The sequence below is a fragment of the Chanos chanos genome, chromosome 4, assembly GCF_902362185.1.
Source record: "Chanos chanos chromosome 4, fChaCha1.1, whole genome shotgun sequence".
Taxonomy (NCBI): domain Eukaryota; kingdom Metazoa; phylum Chordata; class Actinopteri; order Gonorynchiformes; family Chanidae; genus Chanos; species Chanos chanos.
The window spans coordinates 25,473,210-25,495,042 of NC_044498.1; the positions used below are offsets into that span (position 1 = coordinate 25,473,210).

Below are 21,833 nucleotides of genomic sequence, written 5' to 3' on the forward strand. Positions count from 1 at the left end.
TAACCATGCCTCTCAAACACTCTACACATATAAATCACAGTCCCTCAGTGTCTGAGTCCCTGGCCAGTATGCCTCTTCACACACTGGTTAGGTGATGTGTAAAAAGAATGACTAAGAAGAGTAAATCTGAGCTTTCAACTGAGAATTAAAAAGTCAAGAATTCAAATTCGAATTAATACCGCTACACCTTTATAGAATAGAACAGAAGTGATCTCATATTATGTAAATTACTTGACCCTTGTGTCTAATACATATGAGAGAGAGGAACGGTGTCACTAAGCCATTACCACACTGTTTCAGAGATGACAGCATGAACCATCGTATTAACACATTTTATATTCCAAACGAAAATGCTAACCAGCCCCCACTCTCCAAAATAACCTAAAAAAGACATATCACTCCAGTTGTAGCTGTCAACTCAGTAACCCATGTTAAGGGAGCATCATCTCGGTGTCATACTGTTAATATAGTCCTTTGATATGACACTCCAATAAATGTACTTGACAACACTCGTTTTTTTTTATTCTGATTTTCAACCGACCAGCAGTTTCATAAGCTGTTTGTGTGTGTTCCTATGCAGGCAGAGACAGTGTGTTAATCACGTGGATGTGTGTCTCTTCTGCAGGTTTGTTCTCTCTCTCTCTCACCTCATCATCTTCTCATTAGCACTGTCGCTTCCCCATGCAGACGTGACAAACTGAACTCCAGCTGAAGGATTCTTGTGCATATATTAGCATACTAATTTTGTGAGCAAAGTGTTCAGAGTTCCAAAAGAGTGGAATGCTTAAATAAGTTCACTGACAAAAACCAAAGGTTGGAATTTGAACCAAATCCAGAGAATCCTCAGTTACAGAAGGTGATTTTTACAGAATGCTGTTTTTATTTATCCCCTGTGGATAATGTGAGTCACAGAACTTTCTGGACAGGTGGCTCAAATTTAGTTCTGTCTATTGTGGAGTTCACAGTGTAGCACTGAGAACATGAGTGAAAGAAATTTCACAAGAGCACACATCCTTCTCCTGTAAACAAGCAGTTCATCTTAAATACAAATCTTTGTGCACATCCATAGATATTCTAAGAATACTCATAAACAAAAATAAATAAACAAACATTTACCATGTCATCTACCTACATCCACAGCCAATCCCTGCAAGCTGCATCTGTTTAGTTAGCTCCCCTGTCTAGTTCAGAACGCTGTATTAGGTGTATCTGGGTTGTGAGGCGTAGGCAGAATTCAGAGTCTACGTGCATGACAGCAAGGACTGATGTGTGACTGGTGAACCACAGAACATATGACTGATACACGTAATTTCAGATAAAGCATTTGTAAGAATAAGCGTGAGGTCGTAAAGGCTGTTTTGTCTGCAGGGTATGTGATATGTGTGCCTGCAGTATGCAGCACATGTGCAGAGCAGCGTCTGGCCCAGAGCAGAGACAGCGTGGGCGGATTTCGGGATGCTTTATGATGTCACGTCGCACTCTTTTCTCTGAGACTCACTTCAGGGCACAATACCTGTAAACTGCACAACCGGACGCATGGAGCCCTAGCTGCCATTGCTTTCAGTGCTCAGATCATAAGAATGTACACAACCTTAGCACATTATTATCTCATTCATCCCATTGTCCTTGTTGGCACAGCGCGCTTTCTGAAAAACAAGCAGCTGCCATAGTGCAATGCTCCATCATTCAACACTTGACAATATACCACCAGTTTTCTCTTTCTGCAAAGCAAAACAGCAATAATGCAGCACTCACCAAATTACTCTTTTTTTATTATCACTGATTTTAGTAGAACAAGCAGTGCCTGCCCTTTTAAACACACTGCTTTGCTTTTTTTTTCCATTTATTTTTTTAACAAAAGTGTTTAACACTTCTCTCACACGGCACTGCAGAAATATTACACCTTTATATGTGCAGGGTTTACACCCTTTCCTACTTTTAATTATACAAAAACTCATGAGGTCTATGGATTAGACTTATCACTGAAGGCAACCAGTGGTGTTCAGAGACACATGATGTATGTAAACAGATGTCTGATACAGGCTTTAAAAAAAAAAAGGTGTTCACCGTGTTCCTGGAGGAAGGGAAGTTTGGGGAAGTTTTAGTTCTTACACAAGGGTCTTGATAGTGAAAGTGTTTGCAGTGAGCACACAACAGTAATTCAAAAATGAAGCCATCAAACACATTTTCATTGCCTGTGAATGGGGAACCTCCCTCTGGATCTGGCCCTGTGCACCTGCTCGGCGAGAGAACAGCAGAGCACGATGACAGAACGTTCTGGAACACAGGCTGGGGTTATATGAGGACATGGTGGAAAGGGAGGGAGAAGGCTGGAGGAGGACCCAGGTTTTAATGCAGAACAGGCCTGCCCTGCGTCCAACTGCACCCTCACACAGCTAATGAAGAGAGGCTCAGTGGCTAGCATCCCAGCCACATAGGAAAGCCACAGCCGAGGGAGAGGTTTGGGGAAACATCGGTTTACAAGCACTGCATAGCAACATTTGATGTAGCATGACCTATGTAAATTTTCTATACACCCCGTAAAATTCCAGTGAAAGCAGAGCAAAAGATGATTCTGTGGATTATGATGAGTTGATGGTGTCAAAACCATCATAGCGCAATACGTTGGTATAAAATTTGAGAACCTCGTAAACCAAACAGCCAACCAACTAAATACAGAAAGTAAAAATGGTTGGTTGTTTCTCCGTAAGGTTCAAAGGAGTTATTGTTCTTCAGGCCCTACGTTGGCTGAGTGGACTCATAGCTGAATCTCTAGAGCCCTCTGATGGACTGATGAAGTACTACTCTTTCCTCATTTTCGGCTTGGGAGCTACAAGAGAAGAAAACCGGTTAAATGTTTCATCCTCTGTGTTTCAAAACCTTCAGTAACATTTCATTAACACAACAAAATCTTCATTTCATAAAAGACCTTTATTAAAATTTCATTAACATCGTCCAGTTAACTCAAGTGAGCTATCAGTTTGTGAGATAAACTTTAAACTTAAAGAGCAAAATTTCAAGCATCAAGATCCTCTTACCATTAGGATTGTCCTGTCTGTAAAACGTCTTCAGTATTTCCACTGCTTCTTCTGCCCTGTGGCCTGAGATACACTGTAATAAAAGAACCATGGGTAACCAATCAATTATAACATCTTTAAAATGAATTAGGCTTTTTAGCTGTGAGACTAGCGCAACCAATAATACAAAGAATGCATTTAGATACGAGACCTTGAATGGTGTTCCAGTATGAGGTAGCTCATCTGACGAGATGTCCAAGACAGAACCACATCCTCCAAACCTGTCATTCTTACAGCCATACACCACCAGGGGAATGTCTGAGATTCTGTCAAGGATGAGCTTTACGACAATCAATAAAAAAAAAACAATGCACATATAATCACAAAACATTTGTCTAATGTTTCTAAGGGAGGAGAAGCATCTTCTTTTATTTTATTCAGTTTGATGAGGATGACAGGTATTTTCTCAATGAGTTGTAGGACAATCATCCCAATATGCAAAATTAATTAAATGAATGATAAAAAAAATCGAATCAGTTCGAGAATCAGTAAAGGCTGCATTTGCTTAGGTTAGACTGGACAGAGAACCAGCATGCCCAGATACACTGATTTGCTGGTTTAAAAACACACCAAACAAAAGCAACATTAAAACCGCTTCCTGTGTCCGAGGGATACTGAGTAAGCGCAGGGCAGCGGCGCACATAATGCACGGCTCCACTGTTACATACAGAGCCGTCCGTTTACACACGTTCTGAGAGCCCATCTGCTTGACCCGACACCACTCCAACACCTGATCCAACGCCACCATCTCCGCATGACGCGTGGCCTGAAACGGTATACATTGTGTCCATTACTGTAAAACGTAATCCACGGGCGCTGCGGCTGTGGCTGCCCACTCCTCCGGGTGTGTGGGTGTGTGTGTGCTTGTGTGTTAGTCGCTACCTTGGATGGGTTAAAATGCCGAGGTCAAATTTCCCCATTGTGTGGATTAATAAAGGAAAACTTAACTTAAACAGATACCATATTATGGCAATCAGTCAATCAATGCTCCCCCTCATCTTAAGCCTAAAATGACAGAGTTAAACTCAGTGGAGTACTTACATTTTTGGTCGCATTCACTTCATTCCGTCCTTTACCAATAATTTCGTTATTGTACACCATGAGACAACCTACAGGTACCTCACCATTCTCCAGAGCGTCCTTTGCCTTACCATGAAACGAAATATGAAACGTTTCACATGATAAGCTTTGGGAATTTAAACAAAAATCTTCAAAAACTGTACATGCAGACAAAACACTGATAGTAACGTTACCATCTCAAAAGCCTGTGCCATCCAACGGTGTATGTCATGATCGGCGTGACGCAAAAAATCTCTTTCCGCGAGATTATCCTCCCCTGAGTCTGCTGGCATACTGCGTGATTGTAACGTGAACGTGCTACCACACGTGTCAAATTGGTGAATACAACAGAAACATATGACTGTACGAGGACAAATGAATAAACGTTCATAAAAAGAGCATCAGTAACTGGTCTTAAGTGCAGTGAGCGCGGATCCCATTTCGAATGTTGCAGGGGAAGATTTTGTGGAGGGACCGACAAGACATTTGTAATGATCACTGCACTGTCGATCAATCCAATCGAAATCTAGGTTACTCTCAGTGCGTGGGACTTTCAGCACGGAAGAAGTTCATGTCGTGTTGATCGCTAACTGCCAAGGCTGCAGTTCACTGACTGGCAGTACTCTTTAACTAGTTGTTCCGTTTTATAATATGTTGTCTTCGACGTGGAATTTTATCAGGCGCCACAAAAGGAAATTTATGTTTGCCGGGGCATTCGTTGGAGGTACCTAATAACTGAACGAATAATCAGCTAGCTAGCTAGACATACGCTGAAAAACATGCCACTTCATCTGCTAATTAATCTAGCGTTATCGCTGTCTGTGATTTACGTCGAATAACTTTGCGGGTCACACTTTTGTATTCTGACTTCTCTAATTATGGTCATCAATTATTCTGTCATATCTTGACCTCGAACTGTTAATTTTGCATAATTTTGTCTCCTAAGCTAACTACGCGGCATGGATGGTGGCTTTACTTGTTAGATAGCTTTAACTGACTGTATGTTCTGGTACCAGATCAGCGGGTTTGTGATTTTAAGTCTCTCTGTAATTTGTAGTTAGGCACTTCTGTGTTGCTGTTATTGCAAAAGCATTTAGGAAAGCGCGCGAATGATTTATGATGTGTCGTTGCAAATGTCCAACTGAACCGTTTTTTAGGTGTGTATTTACTAGGTAAATATGCGCAAAGGAAAATCCAAGAGATCCAGGAGCGGGAGGCTGCAGAATACATCGCACAGGCCCGACGGCAGTTTCACTTTGAGAGTAACCAGAGGACATGTAACATGACCGGTGCGCTCACGTCCTGCCCGCCTAGTCAAGATTTATGATAACCCGTTTTATTATTTTGTAATGTTGGTCTTGATTCAAAGATTTCAGTTTTAAACATTTAATTCTAATGTCTAATACTGATAGTGATATTGTCACGACTAATGACTAATAAAATCATTTTAAATGTTATGATTGAGATGTAACCCTGTTGCATGTTATGATAACTGGTATCAGAAATTCTAGTTTAACTTGACCCAGTGGGCATTGGACTAAAACATAAAAGCTGTTTTTGTGCAATGTACCAGTAAAAATCTCTGTAGGACAATCAGGGCTACGTCAAAATGTGAGACATCATAAACATTTTAGGTCAGTTTTCACTACAAATAACTGCCCAGTCAAAATCACAGCCACAGAATCCAGCACATCATTCTCCTGATTCAGTGTAATACACACAGCACACATGATAACTGGTATCAGAAATTCTAGTTTAACTTGACTGATGTAACACACTGAAGTGTTATGGTAGAGAAGTATCAGTAGTATAGTAGTATTTTTAGTCAGATGTCCTTTCAATCAACAGCAAAACACTGCACTCTATTTTCCTCTGTGCACTAAAGATTTCCCTAAAAAAAAAAAAACCCTCTGTGTCTGTCTGTGTTTGCATGCAGTTCTGTCCATGCTGCCCACTCTTAGGGAAGCTATCATCCACCATCTGAACTCAGAGAGCCTCACTGCACTGCTCAAGACCAAGTGAGTCATCCTCCTCTTTCTCCATGAACACAATGACTGTTCAGACAATGCCTAAGAGAGGCTGAGAAATCTCTTCTTTCTCTGTGTGTGTGTGTGTGTGTGTTTTCTCCGCAGGCCAGCTAACAAGCTTGAGATTTGGGAGGACTTGAAGATAATCAGTAAGTTACTCCACAGTTACGGCATGCATGTATAACTCTGTTTATATAAGTCACACGATTAGAATGCAGACAAGCATACTGAGAGTATAGTGACAGAGGAGGACATAATGAGACTACAGAAAATAGAACCACTGCTTTGGGAACTGGACCTCATATGACGTTCTATGACCTCCTGTGATACATTGAATGGACCTCATATGACGTTCTATGCCTCACGACGTTCTATGCCCTCATGTGAAACTCTGCCAGTTTCATGTTCACGGTGTGCTTCTGAGTAAACAGAAACTCACTGTGTTTTTATACGATTCTCATCCTGTGTTGTCCGTCTTTCTTTCTGCTGTCCAGGTTTCACGCGCAGCATAGTGGCCGTGTATAGCACTTGCATGTTGGTAGTTTTGCTTCGTGTTCAGCTCAACATCATTGGGGGATACTTGTATCTGGACAACTCGGTGACCAAGAATGGGACGGTATGTCTCGAGTGTCTGTTTCACTATCTCACATGGGGGATGTATAAAACTGATACCAAACTTGAAAGGTTAAAACAACTTATTGTGGCTCCAGGCTTCCCTCAGTCTTGAAGCACATTCTTTAGGTTGTAGTTTGATGTTCATTTGTCATGACTTCTTCATCCACCTCAGACACCGTTAGCGCCCCCTGATGTTCAGCAGCAGTATCTGTCTAGTATCCAGCACCTTCTCGGAGATGGTAAGGGAGCAGTCAAAAGCTCGACTTTTATGAGTGCTCTTATATGAATAATTGACAAAAGAAAGAGGTTTTAGGCTTAATGCTTTCTCTGAAAGCATGTGTGTTCTCTGACCCTGTCTGTGTATCTCTCTTCTGTCCAGGGTTAACTGAACTGATAACTGTGGTGAAGAAAGCTGTACAAGAAGTGCTTGGAGGGTGAGTGAACAAACACACACACAAACAGAAAAATATGTGTGTGATCAGTTCCTGTGCAGATTTGAATAGCAGGACATTATCAGAGGCTGGACATGTGGAGTCTACACAGCGTTTGACTCTGTTCACTGCCACTCTGTCTGCTCTGCCAAGGACACACTCCCACTGATGATGAGCTGATCTGTTTCTCTCTCTCTCTGTCTCTCTCTCTCTCACTGTGTCTGTCTCTCAGTTTGTCCCTGAAGCAGACTCTATCCCTGCAGGAGCTGGAGCAGTTGCTGGCTGGGATCAGAAGGATGGTGGAGGAGGGCACTGGCCCCTCCACACACAGAGGGCTGTCCTGGTACATGATGCCTGATGAGGAAAACACACTGGCCTCACAGGTATATTCCCTCACTCATAAACTCTCTCAACTCCAACAGCAACAGTGTAGTCCTGCGTCTAAGAGGTCAAAAGTCACACTGTATGAACAAGAGGAAAAATGGGTTTATTAATCATTTGGCTGCAGTGACAGCTTATGTAAGTGTAAGTGGTGTATGTGTGTGTAGGAGATGAAAGGTCTTGAAATGGCTAAGCTAAATACTTTGACAGACATAAAATTATAGTTTTGTATCAACAAGGCTACAGTCAGTGAGCAGTAGCACACCAGACTGGATTTTTATGATGGGATGTTCAAGCTCTTTTAAAGATGCAGAGAAGTGGAAAATGAAGTTGAAGAAAGAAAACAGAGTGTGTGGAAAGCTGTGTGTATCAGATGAACCGTACGTAAAGGTGCCTTCCTTAAGGAGAACAGAGGGAAATCCAGTGAAATGCTTGTTCAGCATCTGGCACCAAAACACAAGATTCAACCGTGAGAACAACCAAGAGACCCGTGGCAGACTTTCTTATGGAGCGATGAGTCCAAATCTGAAAATTTTAGTTCAAAATGGTACCAGTATGGTAGAAGAGGGGTTGGTGAGAAGTGCACCGATGCCTGTCCTCAGCCCCCTGTGAATCACAGTGTCTGGGACTTTTGTCGTGGTTAGGAAACTGACTGACAGACAAAAAGCTGATCTTTCAACAAGATAAGGACCCAAAACACAACTAGGACTTAGGTGGAGTGGGAATGTGCAGATGGAACGCTTACAGAGTTAGACTGGCCACCTCAGAGGCCCTGCCTCAGCGTAACTGAAACTGTGTGGGATCACATGGACAGGGAAAAGAACAAAAAACAGCCGATGTCAAACGATGAGTTATGGGAAAACCTGCAAGAAGCTTGTCAGAATTTACCACAGGATTACTTGACAACATTACACAGCATGCACAGTGTACCACAGCCAAATGCTTCATGTGCAGGATGACCTTGCGTCACAGAATAAGAGGCAGGACAGGTGCTGTGTGATGCCAAAGAGTGTAGGTTTTATTTTTTTATACAGTGATTCTTCAGGTGATGAATGTCCCAAAACTAGCCAGCAACAAGTGCCACCAAACCAAAAACAATAATAAAAAAAAAAAAAACACTATTTCCCTTAATAATAATAATCAGTGGAAAAAAACAGTCTCCACTACTTACAAATTTCATAAACTTCCAATCACTAGGTTCACACCAGCTCAATTACAAATCTCAATCCAGCTCTCCTCAATCCTTCTGTGTGAACTGCCCTGGGGTTTTTAAGCTTGAGGGAGAAACCATTTCTAATTGAACAAAAATTAACTCCTGACACACAAAAAGAAAGAAAGAAAAAAAACATACAGCCACAATCATTTACAATAATTTAAAATTATAATGATTTACATTAATAACCCATACCACATACCACTCAACTAGAAATGTATACATTAATATTTTAAAATGCCTAGTTCCAGGCTTTTTCAAACAACTTTACAATCCCCCCATATTTTCCATAAACTAAGACAGTCCGTGGGAATGACATAATATCCACAAAACTACAAATATCCCAGCAACACTACAGTCAGGTCTTTCACGTGACTACCAATGGCCGCATCTACACCCCAAGTATTTGTCCAGAATACATTATTGCTCTGCGAAGGTGTGCAATCATAGAATTCAAATAAACTTCCTAACCATCTAGTTGGCCACCCTAAACGTCAGAAAAGCAATTATTGGGGGCCAAGCAGCAAAGCTGCATAGGCACCCATTGTGTTTCTACCTTTTCTCCATCATCTGTTTTTTTTTTTCCTTTCTTCTTCTGGCTAGGGTGTCTATGGCAGCCCCTAGAACCATATGGCAAAAAGATGGGAAATTTGGCACACTCATTGGGGACAGTCCCCTGATTCCCCCCACCAAGTTTCATGTCTGCAGCTTGAGCACTCTAGCACCACCAACGGATCAATTTTGAAGTAGATTTATGCACATAACTTTTGAACCGTATTCCGGATTTTCAAAAATGAGGTACCGTTGGATTCCTTGGGTCAAGGCAAGTTCAACGCACTCAATGGGGTCATTATCCGCCATATTGGATTTTATCAAAAAGTGATTTCTTTGCTACTCCTCGGACAAACTTTGTCCAGTCTTCACCAAATTTGGCACAGACGATGTTCAGACCAAGCCTCACAAAAGTTAGCCAAAGGAATTTTGATTTTCGAAAGCATTTTTCCGTCACAGCCAATCGCAATCGTCAGCAAAGTTGCCAAACAGGAAGGGAGCTTGCGATTTCCTAGAACTGTATGGTAAAGTTGTGAAATTTGGAACATTGATTGGGGCTCCTACCCTGATTCTATCCAGGAAGTTTCCTATCTGCCCATCAAGTACTCTAGCACCACCAGCGGGTCAAATTTAGAGGCAGATTTGACTCTTTTGAGGGATTTGAGGAAAATTAAAAAATGAGGTGATGCTGGATTCTTTGCATCAAGCTGAGGTCACTGCAATCAATGACGTCAATTTGTGCCACATTGGATTTCCTGCCATTTTGGATTTCATAAAAAAGTGGGGGGTTTTCTCTACTCCTCAGACAAACTTTGTCCAATCTTCACCAAATTTGTAAAAGATGATCTTCAGATTACGCCTCACAAAAGTTATCAAATGGATTTTTGATTTACCAAAACATTCAATCATAACAGCCAATTGAAATCGGCAGCGAAGCCGCCAGACATGAACTGAGCCCATATCTCAGCAATGCATTGATGTATCTACACTAAACTTTGTGGCCTGACTCAAGACCCCACCTAAGGGGAGTCCAAAAAGAAATTGCCCAATTTTACCACTTGGGGGCACTTTAATAAGGAAAAACAAGGTTTTGCTCATTCCTCTTCACATCTTTGGTCTAAAATTGTGATTGTTATTTCAATTCATGCCTTTTTTGATCCTGAGGTCTGCACAACAATTACTCCAGTATGATTTGCCCCGTCATTGCTGCTTGCAGCTATATTTTTAGTTATGTATTTCAGTGTAGATGTCGCTTTACATACATTTGTTATTTGCTTTACATACATATATTCATTGAGCTGACTCTTTTATCCTAAACAACTTAAAAGTGAGGCAAACTACAGTCCAAACCATTTATGATCTGGCTGTGGTATACATGCGAATGAAGAGGGCAACAAAAATGAAAGAGAAGAAATCGCCCCAAATGGCGGAGGAAGCGGCGCTAAAAGTTGTGTGTGTATATGTGTGTGTGTGTGCGCTAAACTGTTTTGTGTGTGCCTGTATGTATATATGTATATGTATGTATGTATGTATGTGTGTGTGTGTGTGTGTGTATATATATATATAATATGCAGGTGTGTATGTAGGATTTTGACTTCCTGTCAGGCCCTTACTCTTTTTGCATGAACTGCCTTACAGGCCTGTGGTCTGACTGAGAATGACATCACTACGATCAAACTGCTGAATGAGACACGGGACATGCTGGACAGGTATGGCTCTGTCTCATTCACAAACACAGCTGATTCATCCTTATCTCTACTGTGGAACATCAGCAACATCACTCTCATTCCTCATTATGATGGCAGTGAAAGACCAGCTCTCTTATGGACTGTGAGAGGGTCAGACAGCCCAGAGACCTTTACATGCTGCTGCAGAAACGTGTTGGTTACAGCTGTTGTAACGTGTGTTGGTTGCTGGTGGTGTTTTTCAGCCCAGACTTCACCACCATTCTCAACATCTGCCTGAGCCGAGGCTTCAGTCGTTTCCTTGACAACATGGCAGAGTTCTTCCGCCCCCCTCAGGGAGACTCCACCTCCTGCAACACACCCGATAGGTCGGTTTTTTGTTAAATTTGCATATGCATGACTTAACAAGGCATAATCTTACTCTTGTTCTGTTTTTGTATAACATTTTATTATATACTATGTATATAATCATTGCACAATGGACAGTGACTTTCTCTATCTACCTAACTATTCTCACCTTAATATATGCTACATATATCACTACTGCACTGTACAGTTATTATTATCATTATGCACAATGTATAACAATAACAATGTTTTTCTATTGCACATTTGTTGCACAACATATAATAGTAATAATTTTACTATTGTTCTGTTTTTGTAGCATAGTTCATTATATACTATGTATATAATCATTGCACAATGACAATAACTTTTTTCTATCTACCTCACTATTCTCATCTTACTATATGCTACTTATATAATTACTGCACAGTGTAGAATTGACAGATGCAGCCTCTTATTTTATTTATGATAGATGCAACCTATTCTATTTTATTCTACTGTCGTGTATGATTTGTGCTGTCGTGGCACTCGAATTTCCCTTGGGATTAATAAAGTATTTTGTATTCATATTCGTATAGGCTATATACAAGTGCTTGTTATTTTGATTTATTTCTGTGTATAACATAGATTTTATACTCTTTCAGTCTTTCGCACATCAGTCTCCCGCTTGCCAAAATAATCCCCATTGTAAATGGACAGATCCACTCAATATGTAGTGAGACACCCAGTCATTTTGTCCAGGTAAGAGACTACATGTCTTGCTCTTCAGGATTTCACAGTCGGTTAAACAAGAGTGAGGGATTCTGGTTTCTGGTGTGAAGAGTAATCCTCTCTCTCTGTTTGACATGCAGGATCTGTTGTTAATAGACCAAGTGAAGGAGTTTGCTGCGAATGTTTACGAGACGTTCAGTAGTCCTCTTGAGTTGCAGAAGTAAAGGTCTGGACTGAGAATGTGAGGTTTAATTGAAGGGTTAGACCTCCTCTTCAGCGTGGCCCAACAGCGTCATTCCTCACACACATGAACCCCTGGGAAAGTCCAGTCCCTGTTTCAGACGCACCCCGTACCCCTCCCAAACACCCCAGGAACAAAACCTCACCCCGGAACAATCAAGAAGAATCTTTTTTTTTTTCTCCCAAGATTTTGTGGAGAGGAGTGTGCAGTCTGGACTTGGGCTGTCCTTGGCGAGGGAGTTGGGCGGTTTTGCGGTACAGTGTCAAAACTTGGTAGCTCCTCTGTGTTAGGAAGTAGGTGGGGAAAGGGAGACATGCTTTTTCCCTGCCAGTCTGTGAATCAATAATGTTACCAACTGGACCGTCTCTGAGTCTCGTGTCCGCACTGTCCTATCAGGTATGGAACTGGATCTCTCTCCCCTGCTCACGTTTAATAGGACAAGTCTCTCTCCTCTCAGATACAGGGAGTGAGTGTAGTAATAATTCATCTGTTTGTACTGAATCCGTTTACACCGCATCACCGTTTTTTGAGACCAGAGGCAATCTGAAACTCTAAAGAAATCCAAAAACGTCAACCTGGACTCTGTTAGAAATGTTCTTGTGGACCTGAGCACTACAGTTTGTCTGTGATACTGTACCTTAGAGCTGCTTGTGGGGTTGTGACCCTGTGGAGTCACCACTCAGCTACTGCCCGCACTGGACTGGCTTAAAAACAAACAAACAAAAACAGCCTGATGCCTCACAGCTCCACAAAAGTACTGGGTTCCCACATTTGATCTTAACAGTGTTTTCATATTTTTATGGAACTCACAGTCTCAGTGATCAGTTTTTGTCTCTGAATTGAGTGTTGGGACGAGGCAGGCGAGGATTTTAACTGTCAAATTCGGCTGGCCAGCTTTGCGCTCACCTCCCTCCTGTTTGAGGCACTGTAACTAGTTCAAGGAGATTGTGTTCATTTTGTAAAATGACTCATGAATGTCATTATACACAAAAATGGAAGTTGTATTACCTCTGAAGATTCCAATAAAATAATTTAATTTAATGTTGTGTATTTCAGTGTGATGGGTCTAATGAGCCATACACCACAGGAGTAACACATGATTTTCGAGGTCTCCTGTAGGGGGCAGCATGCCACTACATTACTCTTCTGTTAGTCACTGTTTCTGAGTGTCTTTCTCTGTCATATTGAGACCAGAGGAAGAAATAAGTTCATAGAGCAGTGTTCGGTCGGCAGTCTTTCGTTGACAACAGTCACAACAGGCCAGCATATGACTCTAACTCAGGATGTGCAAGATCTCACAAGACACTACCTGCTGCCAGGAGTTTGTTAGCCAAACAAACATTTCTCCATTTAACTGAGAATGCCAAGTCACATGGCTGGCTGGGGACCTTCTGACTGAGGGTTTGTATGTGGTTATCAGTGTCAGAATGAATCCAGAGTCTTTTAAAATGGATTGTATGGCTCTTATTGCAGTTGAGTCAGTACTGTGAAAAAGATTTTCACACAAACCCTAGTCTTGAAACTACCTGAGACACAGGCTGCTGTGTGGAGTCCTCTGAGTTCACAACATGTTTATTTTCGCACTTACAAAGAGTGAATACCCTGCCTTTCTCTAATTCCAAAATCTCTAATTTCACAGTTCTGAATATTAAATTATATATACATATAGGGGAAGAGAGAGAGTGAGAGTTTAACATTTTAATATTAGAATAAACTATAACCAGTAATTAAAATAACTATAATTTAATTACTAATATCTAAATATGAATTAGTCATACTGTGTTTCTGTTAAGGCTGTATGAGTTTTAGATCATAGGTTTGTAGCTAACAGCTCAGGGCCAGCTATCTCTGAGATCAGCACAGTGTATGCCTTCATTATAAAACTGATACCAATACTTACAGATTGTATATAGTATTTCATATCACATAATAATGTCAGAAAATATGTTGAAAAATATATATTTAGATACAACACCTCTGTAGCACAATTTTCTGAATACAGCACAGGTAAATATTTTAACATTAAGAATTGTTAACACATTTACAAAAACAAAAGGGTAAGTGATATAAGATAGCTCACTGCTGATGTATATGCATCTTTCTCAGATGTGTTAAGTTATATGAATTACAATTCTCAAACGTGTTAAACATTCTATGTGAATAGTATTTCTCTTGTGTGAGGTGAAGCAGCATCAGCTGAAGATAGTAAATACCTGTTTAGAGTGAAGAGGGGGAAAAAGGGCAAATATTCTAACACCGGTTTATTTAGTGTACCGTCCATCCATAAGGATGTTATTGTAGTGTAGTCTTATACACCGTTTTATACGACTGATCAGCATCGTTGGCTACGTGGACTAGTCTGCAGAGAACTTTTCATTGCTCTTTGGTAAATGCTTCTTGCGTATCCTCTTTGATTTAAACCAGAGACGTCCGCACTGGATTGTATATGGATGTTACCAGAGACAAACCGGAGGCAACACAGATTGTGCTGTTAACATTTCCCTACTTCACCTCGCGACCCTATCTTGTCCAGCGCGTCCAGTCCCTAGGCGACCAACTGTGGTTAATAACCCGGACGTTTTGTAATGTCATTGAACAGCTAAAGTCAACGTTATGATTTATCTGGCATCATAGTCGACATTACGACGCTGGTAAACTGTCAGCAAACAAGGGCCTTCCCTCGACCAAAATGTCAAAAAAAAGTGCTACAATCGTAGTTAACTCAATAAAAGTCCGTTGACAAGATATTAAATGCTAATAAGGCCCGTATAACAGACTAAAACATCTCTGTGTTATCAGCGCACTGTACTGTAACAGTAGAAATGGGGTAAAAGTGGAGGAACAGAACAATACTTCTCTTAGCCCTTCGTTCTGGGTCATCGCTGCTATTTGGTCAGTTTCGGTGCAATAGTCACATGGTGGTTACGTAATGAGAAGAAAAGTCAATAGCATGTAAACTTATTTCAAGTGATACTAAAAGCAAGGAGCAGTTATCCTGTTACGCCTGAAACTGCACTGGTCATGATTAAGAGAGCACCGCTGACGTACTGTGTAAACAGCGATAATAGAGTCATTGTTGAACAAAGGTGCTTGGGTATGCCGAATCACCAAGAGGGTGTTTTCCTCCGAGCACGCTCAGAAACAATTTCACCTCTAGTCACATGACTCGCCCTCAGCCCTGTCTTTGTTTGTGTGTTATTTCTGCAAACGTGAAATTCCCCTCGTCACATGACTCGAGACTCTGACAGTTTTCCCGTGACCTTTTACCGAAACTGTTTACATCGAGTCTTGGAAAAAGAAAAATCCGGGTGAAACAGCGTTCCAAACAGTGAGCAGTTTATGATGATCATAATAAACCTGGAGAGTTTAATACCAAAAGACGCAGAAGATATGCAAGTTTTTTTTTGTTTTGTTTTGTTTTTTGTTTGTTTGTTGACATAAACGTTTTGGGTTCATCGAACAAATTCCCTTTGAAATCAGTTTCATCACACTTGGCAGTCTTAAAATCAGCTTGAATTTCTGTAATGGTACAGTAGTTTCGTATATTTATTCTCTTATCCATGATATTATCAGTACACCATAAATTATAGGATATTACAATGTCAAAAGTTACACTGAAATGAAAGACACCCAAGCAAAACATACCGCATTCTGGTTTACACACAGTCTGCTTGTCCTTTATGCTACATATTGAACACAGCTTGTAGAAATGCCGGTGTACGGTTACGGTGCCACCGTTTACTTTCAACAGTTTGATCGTTTTCTAACAATCGCGTGTGTTGCTTAGTCATGCCTGGCCAGTTTGGAAAGTATCCGATCTTCAAACAGTGAGTCACCCGTTTGTGTTGGTTTCTTAAATGTCAGGGCAATCTACTCTGTCAGGATGACTCATCATATTGAACTATACATCACAGGAGTCAAATCATGATCACAAGACGATGATACAGTAACAGTCCCTATTGCACCGTATTACACTATAAAGGTAGAATCTTGTACAATCCCTGCAAATCTCAACATTATGTAACGCTGTGCAAAAACTTCTTTTGTTGGGTAAATGCACAATGACGATTTTTTAAATTAACAGAATTACGTTTTTAATATGAATAATTAATGATGGGCTGTTTTAATATTCGAATCAAAGTACTTTTACTATTACTATTCTCAAAGTAAAATATTAGTTCAAAGTACAAAGTTGTAAGTACATACCTATTGATTTGCTGTATTGCTTATTGAGACGTCAGGCTGACCCACATTGTTAGCACATGAACCCTCACATACTCTCCACATTACAGACCCAAAGGGAAGCTGTTTTTTCTATTAGAGACTTCATTAGTATGAATGTGCTTTGCCATACTCTCTGACTATTCCCGGGCCACCTAGCATTCCACATGAAAACGTTCCTGTGTTTTATTCCAGAAATATTGATAGATGATTTTTTGTTATTACTTCTATAGTATATTACTAATATATTCCTGATCCTGGATATTAATACAGTAGCTTGTCAACAATAGTTGTTAGCATTTTACACTATTCTCATGTCACCTCCACTGCCCTTTTTAATTTTTTTTTTCGCAGAGATGTAAGCCATAAATGTACTTGATCAGTGTGTCAGAACTTCACAGTGGTCACGTAATATCTTGCTAACTTTTTAATCTTTATTATCTATTGTTTATTATTATTATTTTAGATTATTAATGTTCCGGAAATAACAACAAGTAGTTGTATATTTAGTTATAACAACAACAACATTTAGTAACAACAACAATAATAATTAGTAGTAGTAGTGGTAATAGTAGTAGTGGTAGTGTTACTAAATGTTATTGTTGTTATGACTAAATAGATGCTTGTAGGTATGCAATGCAGTGTGCTTGCACTAATTGTCAGTGGATTTTGCTTATTATTGCAATCTCTTGTGCAGATGATCTTTTTATTAGACGTATTTGTTGTGCATTGTCAACTCTAACACCTGATTCATATGGATGAACACATCAGCTGTTTTTAAGATGATATCTATCAGTCCAGATGGTTGAAAGATCCTTCACTGGCTGGCATACTGAACTGCATCGATCTGTGTAGACAAGCCCCAGGAGTCCTGTCTGTGCTCAATACTTATTGGTCAGCCACAGGGGATTATCATTAACTATTTATCCCACACTGCGATGATGCATGTTGCAGTCACACCACAGAATAATCAGATGATGTCATCTCACCTGAGCGATCTGATTGGCTTGAGCCCCTCAACAGCTTTGTGCTTAGTGTATCAATTTTACATCAGTTTGAAGAAGCTGCACACTTCCAGGCAGTCACATGACTTGCTAAGAATGACGTCACCCTTTTATGGTCACGCGTAGAATGTAGGTTTTCCTGTACTGTTGGGGAACAGCACTATGCTGGTAATAACCTCCTGTGTCTGGTAGCTATGGATGTTTATCTTTTCCAGGAAAAAGACCACTAACAGCAGTTCAGAGTTTATTGGAGATCATAAAACAATTTGATGAAAGGGTTGCAACTGTACAGTATACATGCAACACTGGACTACAACACTGTTTTCACAAAAGTACACACCAAATTAAAGAAGTCTAGATAAAACGTCAAGTAGACCTTGCTGAAATTTAAAATTCCATTCGTTTCAATTTGGCTCAGTCCAATTCAATTAATTTGTGTGAGTAGAATGAAAATAAGTTTTTCTGCACGTCATACACATATTAACCATGTAACACGCAATGGACACAGGCCATGAAGCATATGAGTGTTGGCAGGCAGTACAGTGGAGTGCTTTTATATCTGCACTGAAAAGGCATTTGTAGAAGTAAGGGTTACAGTATTACGTAGGTATATGAGGAGGAAACAATGGATTTAACAAAAGAAAAATGCACTGATGTCTTCACTCCAAGGGAATCATGTCATAGGTATTCTGTGCATGTTATCTGACAGTAATTGTCTGCAGAGAAAACAATTTTTGTTTTGCTCTCACTGGAAACATGCCAAACTCGTTTAGTTGGATGGAGAATGACCTCTGGGTTTGTGACCTGTCAGCCAGCGAAATCAGTTTGGCCATAAGATAAAAATAACCCAATGCTGAAGGCCTATTGCAAAAGGAAATGAGGTCAGAGAGTATGAAGAGGCCCTGGGAATCCTGGCCAAGGCTTCCCCCTTCTCTCTGTCTGCATGCCTCCAATCAAAGGGCTGCAAGCGGGAGCCATTCGCCATGACAACGGGTGGGGTAAACAGAAACACAGCCTGCTGGTGGAAGTTCATAGGGCAAGCCAGTGCTGTTTTAACACGGACTTTATAAATAACCATGACTTCTACTGCTGTGCACGAACGCAAACATAAGGAGGAAAGTAATTGTTATTTAGAGGAAGTCCAATCATTCCCTCATGCCAAGACAGTGATGACATAAGTCTCGTTTTTGCTCCATATCTGCTGAGTCAAGCAACCTGTCTACAACCTGTCTACAACCTGTCTACATATTCTTTTACACCTTCACCTCACTCGCAGACAGCTGCACCTATCGATACTTTTTTTATGAGTTTTGTTTTCTTTCTTGTGAATATGTGAAATTCCAGAAGCAGGATGCATTTCGTCCCTCTTAAATTCAAAAGGAGACATCCAAAACTTTCAGAGGGCATACACTAAGTTGTTATATATGTGTGTGTGTGTGTGTGTGTGTGTGTGTGTGTGTATATATATATAAAGAGAGAGAGAGAGAGAGAGAGAGACATACCCAAACATTTTACATATCTTTTAATATTCATGTCATTATTTTCTGCTGTTGTTACAAGAACCTCTTTCTTGAAACATAATCAGCATCACCATTACTAAAACGGTCCAGTGTAAAGATATTGAAACTGCGCAAAAACACACCAACCACAAGAAGAAACAGAAAAAGGGGTAAAGAGGGGGCATTAAAAATGGTAATCCACTCAAAAGTTGAAAGAGGCTCTTAAGATGTTTTTTGTTTTGTTTTGTTTAACTTCACTTAGACGTTTGGATTTTGCAAGAAGTGACAGTCGTAAACAGACGAAATGCCCACAAGACAGGCAATCTTGACCTTTGAACGATGCCAGAAAACATGTTGTGCGCGTTATGTAGCACCGGGAAGCAAATTAATTCACACTATGCAGCTGCTACTGAATTATAAAGCTGAATTTGAAAATTAAAACAGTTCATATAATATATTTTACAACACAGAGTAAGACATGGCATAATTGAGGCTGTCGGTCTGTTTTTATATTGAATTCCAATTATTTGCTTCCGGTCAGAAATGGTGGCGTTAACAAAGCATTAACATCGGTGAGAGAGAGAGAGCGAGAGGGAGAGATTATGATAGAATAGTCTTTGCCGATGATTATCATTCTATACTTCTCCCCATTGCTGTCAGATCAAAGGTTCCGAGCATCTCTCGTTAGAATCTTTCGGTTAAACCTGAATAGTAAGCGTGATCTTAAAGAAAGGCTTTATTATACATTCCAGTTCCCGATTAAGATATCTGGGCATGGCGACGGTGACTCGTCCTCTACTTCCCGGAAAGGATGACGTATTCTTAGCGTGGGTATAAACAATTAGGCACATTCTAAAGAACTGTGCCATCTCGGCGAATACCACTTCTGACCGGTGGTGACCCCTCAATTTAATAATCAAGGCGGAGAATACGGTACACCAAAGTTAAGTAATCGACGGAAAAACCTCTGAAGCACAAAGCTATGTGGATCATTGTGTGAGAATTGTGTTAAAATAATTACGTAAACAACTGTTTTAAAAATATAAATAGCAATATTATGTCATTTCCAAAATAAACATTAGTAAAGGAATTTAAGGAATTAAGTAACTAATATTAATCAGAATAATGGCGCACCCCTTTGTACCGAATCAGTGACTGAAAAAAATATAGACATCGACTAGTATTTAACCAGTTCCGACAGATGAAACTGTTCAAAGAAATCGGAACCAAAACGAACAATATTTGACGTGTTCATAACGAAACCTTACATTAACAGAAGTTAACGATCTTAAAGCCAACACGTGTGTTGACTGTAAACGACTGAGAAACATTAAAGTGAAAGAGCAGTTCTACCATCATTTGGAAACCGAACTGTGCGCACACGGTAGGCCTATGACGAACAAAACATAACGTAGTGTGCTGAAGAACGTTTTTAGTGGATCTTACACAAGGGGATCGAACGATTACGTTCGCTGGTTTTGTTCACTATAGATGAGCAATACTGTCTCCATATATGTATACACATAACAATTAAGAGACCACCCAACTCAAAGGTGAACCGTCCACTCCAAAAGCCTCATCGGGTATTTATAGTCGATGGGCTCAGTATTGACTTAGCAGCTGTACATTTGCATCAGTATCATTTTGAGCGCACAGCATGACCCAAGACCTTTAAACACCTGTCAAACGACATAATAGTGAAGACTCTGCTTTGTGACGTCGTTGTGATCTACATGTCGGTTTTACGCAAACGTATACCGGATGACAAGCCACGGCATATATATATATATATATATATATATATATATGTATGTATGTATGTATGTATGTGTGTAATCTGATTACTGGGGTGTTACCAAGTTTACTCTTATTAGGACTTTGAAGAGACGTTTTGATTAAATGAAGTTTTTAAGTGTTGATGTACCAGAGTTTTACATTTTACATACGCGTACCCTTTTACAAATGGCTTGATGAAGACCATTTCAGAATACATCATCATTCTTTCCCGTTGCGTTTCTCCCTCAAGTGATAGACTAGGTTTTGAAACTTGAACCCTTCGTTATAGCTTAATCTATTTAGTATTTATTACTTCATGTAGAATCTTAAGTACTTCAAGTGTTTTCTGTTGTGAACCAACAGACCCATACATGCTATATGTATTTGATTAAATAATTTTAAATTTCAAGTATTTTATTCACATTTTCTTTCAAATGTATTTGTTACAGGATTTAAATATAAACTGAGTGAAATTATAAAGTTCCATCACTCAAAAATTCAGCGAGTCTGCTAAAGTTGTATATTTATAAAGTATCTGAGCCTCTTTGTTAACCATGTTAAACACCTGCTGTCACTCATTTGATAAGTGGAATGTGGCCCAGTTTTCCCAACTTTTGTTTTAATAATAATTTGAACTCTGAGACCAGCAATCTCAGCCATACATTCAGGATAAAATCAGGTGATTCTGCTGTCTTAGTTTTTAAAATTAAATATTGCCTGATGATGACAAATCAGTATGAAAAGGAGTATGTATAAATATAACCAAATGTGTCATGGAGGAATTATTTTGCTGTCTCTGAGGTACAAGAATTTGACTGTTTTTTAGTGACAAGGCATCTTTGTTATCAATAAAATATTTCACAGTCTGTCTGAAAGCCTAACATTCAAATGCTGAGTTCTACATCTGTAAACATATAACTCAAAATCCTGCATATCATAATCACCCCATAAAACAAATTCATGGCAACTTAATTTCAGCTGACTTTCAGCCCAGTT

At 40.0% G+C, this 21,833-nt stretch overlaps 2 protein-coding genes across 2 annotated transcripts; one reads left to right on the forward strand and one right to left on the reverse strand.

The window, feature by feature from the left end:
* Positions 1-2,801: 2,801 nt before the first annotated feature.
* adat2 (adenosine deaminase tRNA specific 2) lies at positions 2,802-4,459 on the reverse strand. Its single transcript, XM_030772716.1, has 6 exons — positions 4,331-4,459; positions 4,119-4,223; positions 3,693-3,843; positions 3,229-3,335; positions 3,039-3,111; positions 2,802-2,830 (listed from the first exon to the last, which is right to left on the reverse strand). The coding sequence occupies exons 1-6, from the start codon at positions 4,427-4,429 to the stop codon at positions 2,802-2,804; spliced, it is 564 nt and encodes a 187-aa protein (XP_030628576.1). The 5' UTR covers positions 4,430-4,459.
* Positions 4,460-4,715: 256 nt separating this feature from the next.
* Positions 4,716-13,327, forward strand: pex3 (peroxisomal biogenesis factor 3). Its single transcript, XM_030771841.1, has 12 exons — positions 4,716-4,860; positions 5,294-5,425; positions 6,073-6,154; positions 6,269-6,312; positions 6,658-6,779; positions 6,951-7,017; positions 7,158-7,212; positions 7,442-7,592; positions 10,994-11,064; positions 11,286-11,408; positions 12,030-12,126; positions 12,237-13,327. The coding sequence occupies exons 1-12, from the start codon at positions 4,788-4,790 to the stop codon at positions 12,318-12,320; spliced, it is 1,101 nt and encodes a 366-aa protein (XP_030627701.1). The 5' UTR covers positions 4,716-4,787; the 3' UTR covers positions 12,321-13,327.
* Positions 13,328-21,833: the final 8,506 nt, after the last annotated feature.

Coding starts and splice junctions, on each gene's coding strand:
- adat2 (XM_030772716.1), bottom strand. CDS start 4,429: ATGCCAGCAGACTCAGGGGAGGATAATCTCGCGGAAAGAGATTTTTTG. Junction 4,224..4,330: donor TGGCACAGGCTTTTGAGATG/GTAACGTTACTA, acceptor TTTCATGGTAAG/GCAAAGGACGCTCTGGAGAA. Junction 2,831..3,038: donor CAGACAGGACAATCCTAATG/GTAAGAGGATCT, acceptor CTTCTCTTGTAG/CTCCCAAGCCGAAAATGAGG.
- pex3 (XM_030771841.1), top strand. CDS start 4,788: ATGTTGTCTTCGACGTGGAATTTTATCAGGCGCCACAAAAGGAAATTT. Junction 7,018..7,157: donor CCAGCACCTTCTCGGAGATG/GTAAGGGAGCAG, acceptor TCTTCTGTCCAG/GGTTAACTGAACTGATAACT. Junction 7,593..10,993: donor AAAACACACTGGCCTCACAG/GTATATTCCCTC, acceptor ACTGCCTTACAG/GCCTGTGGTCTGACTGAGAA.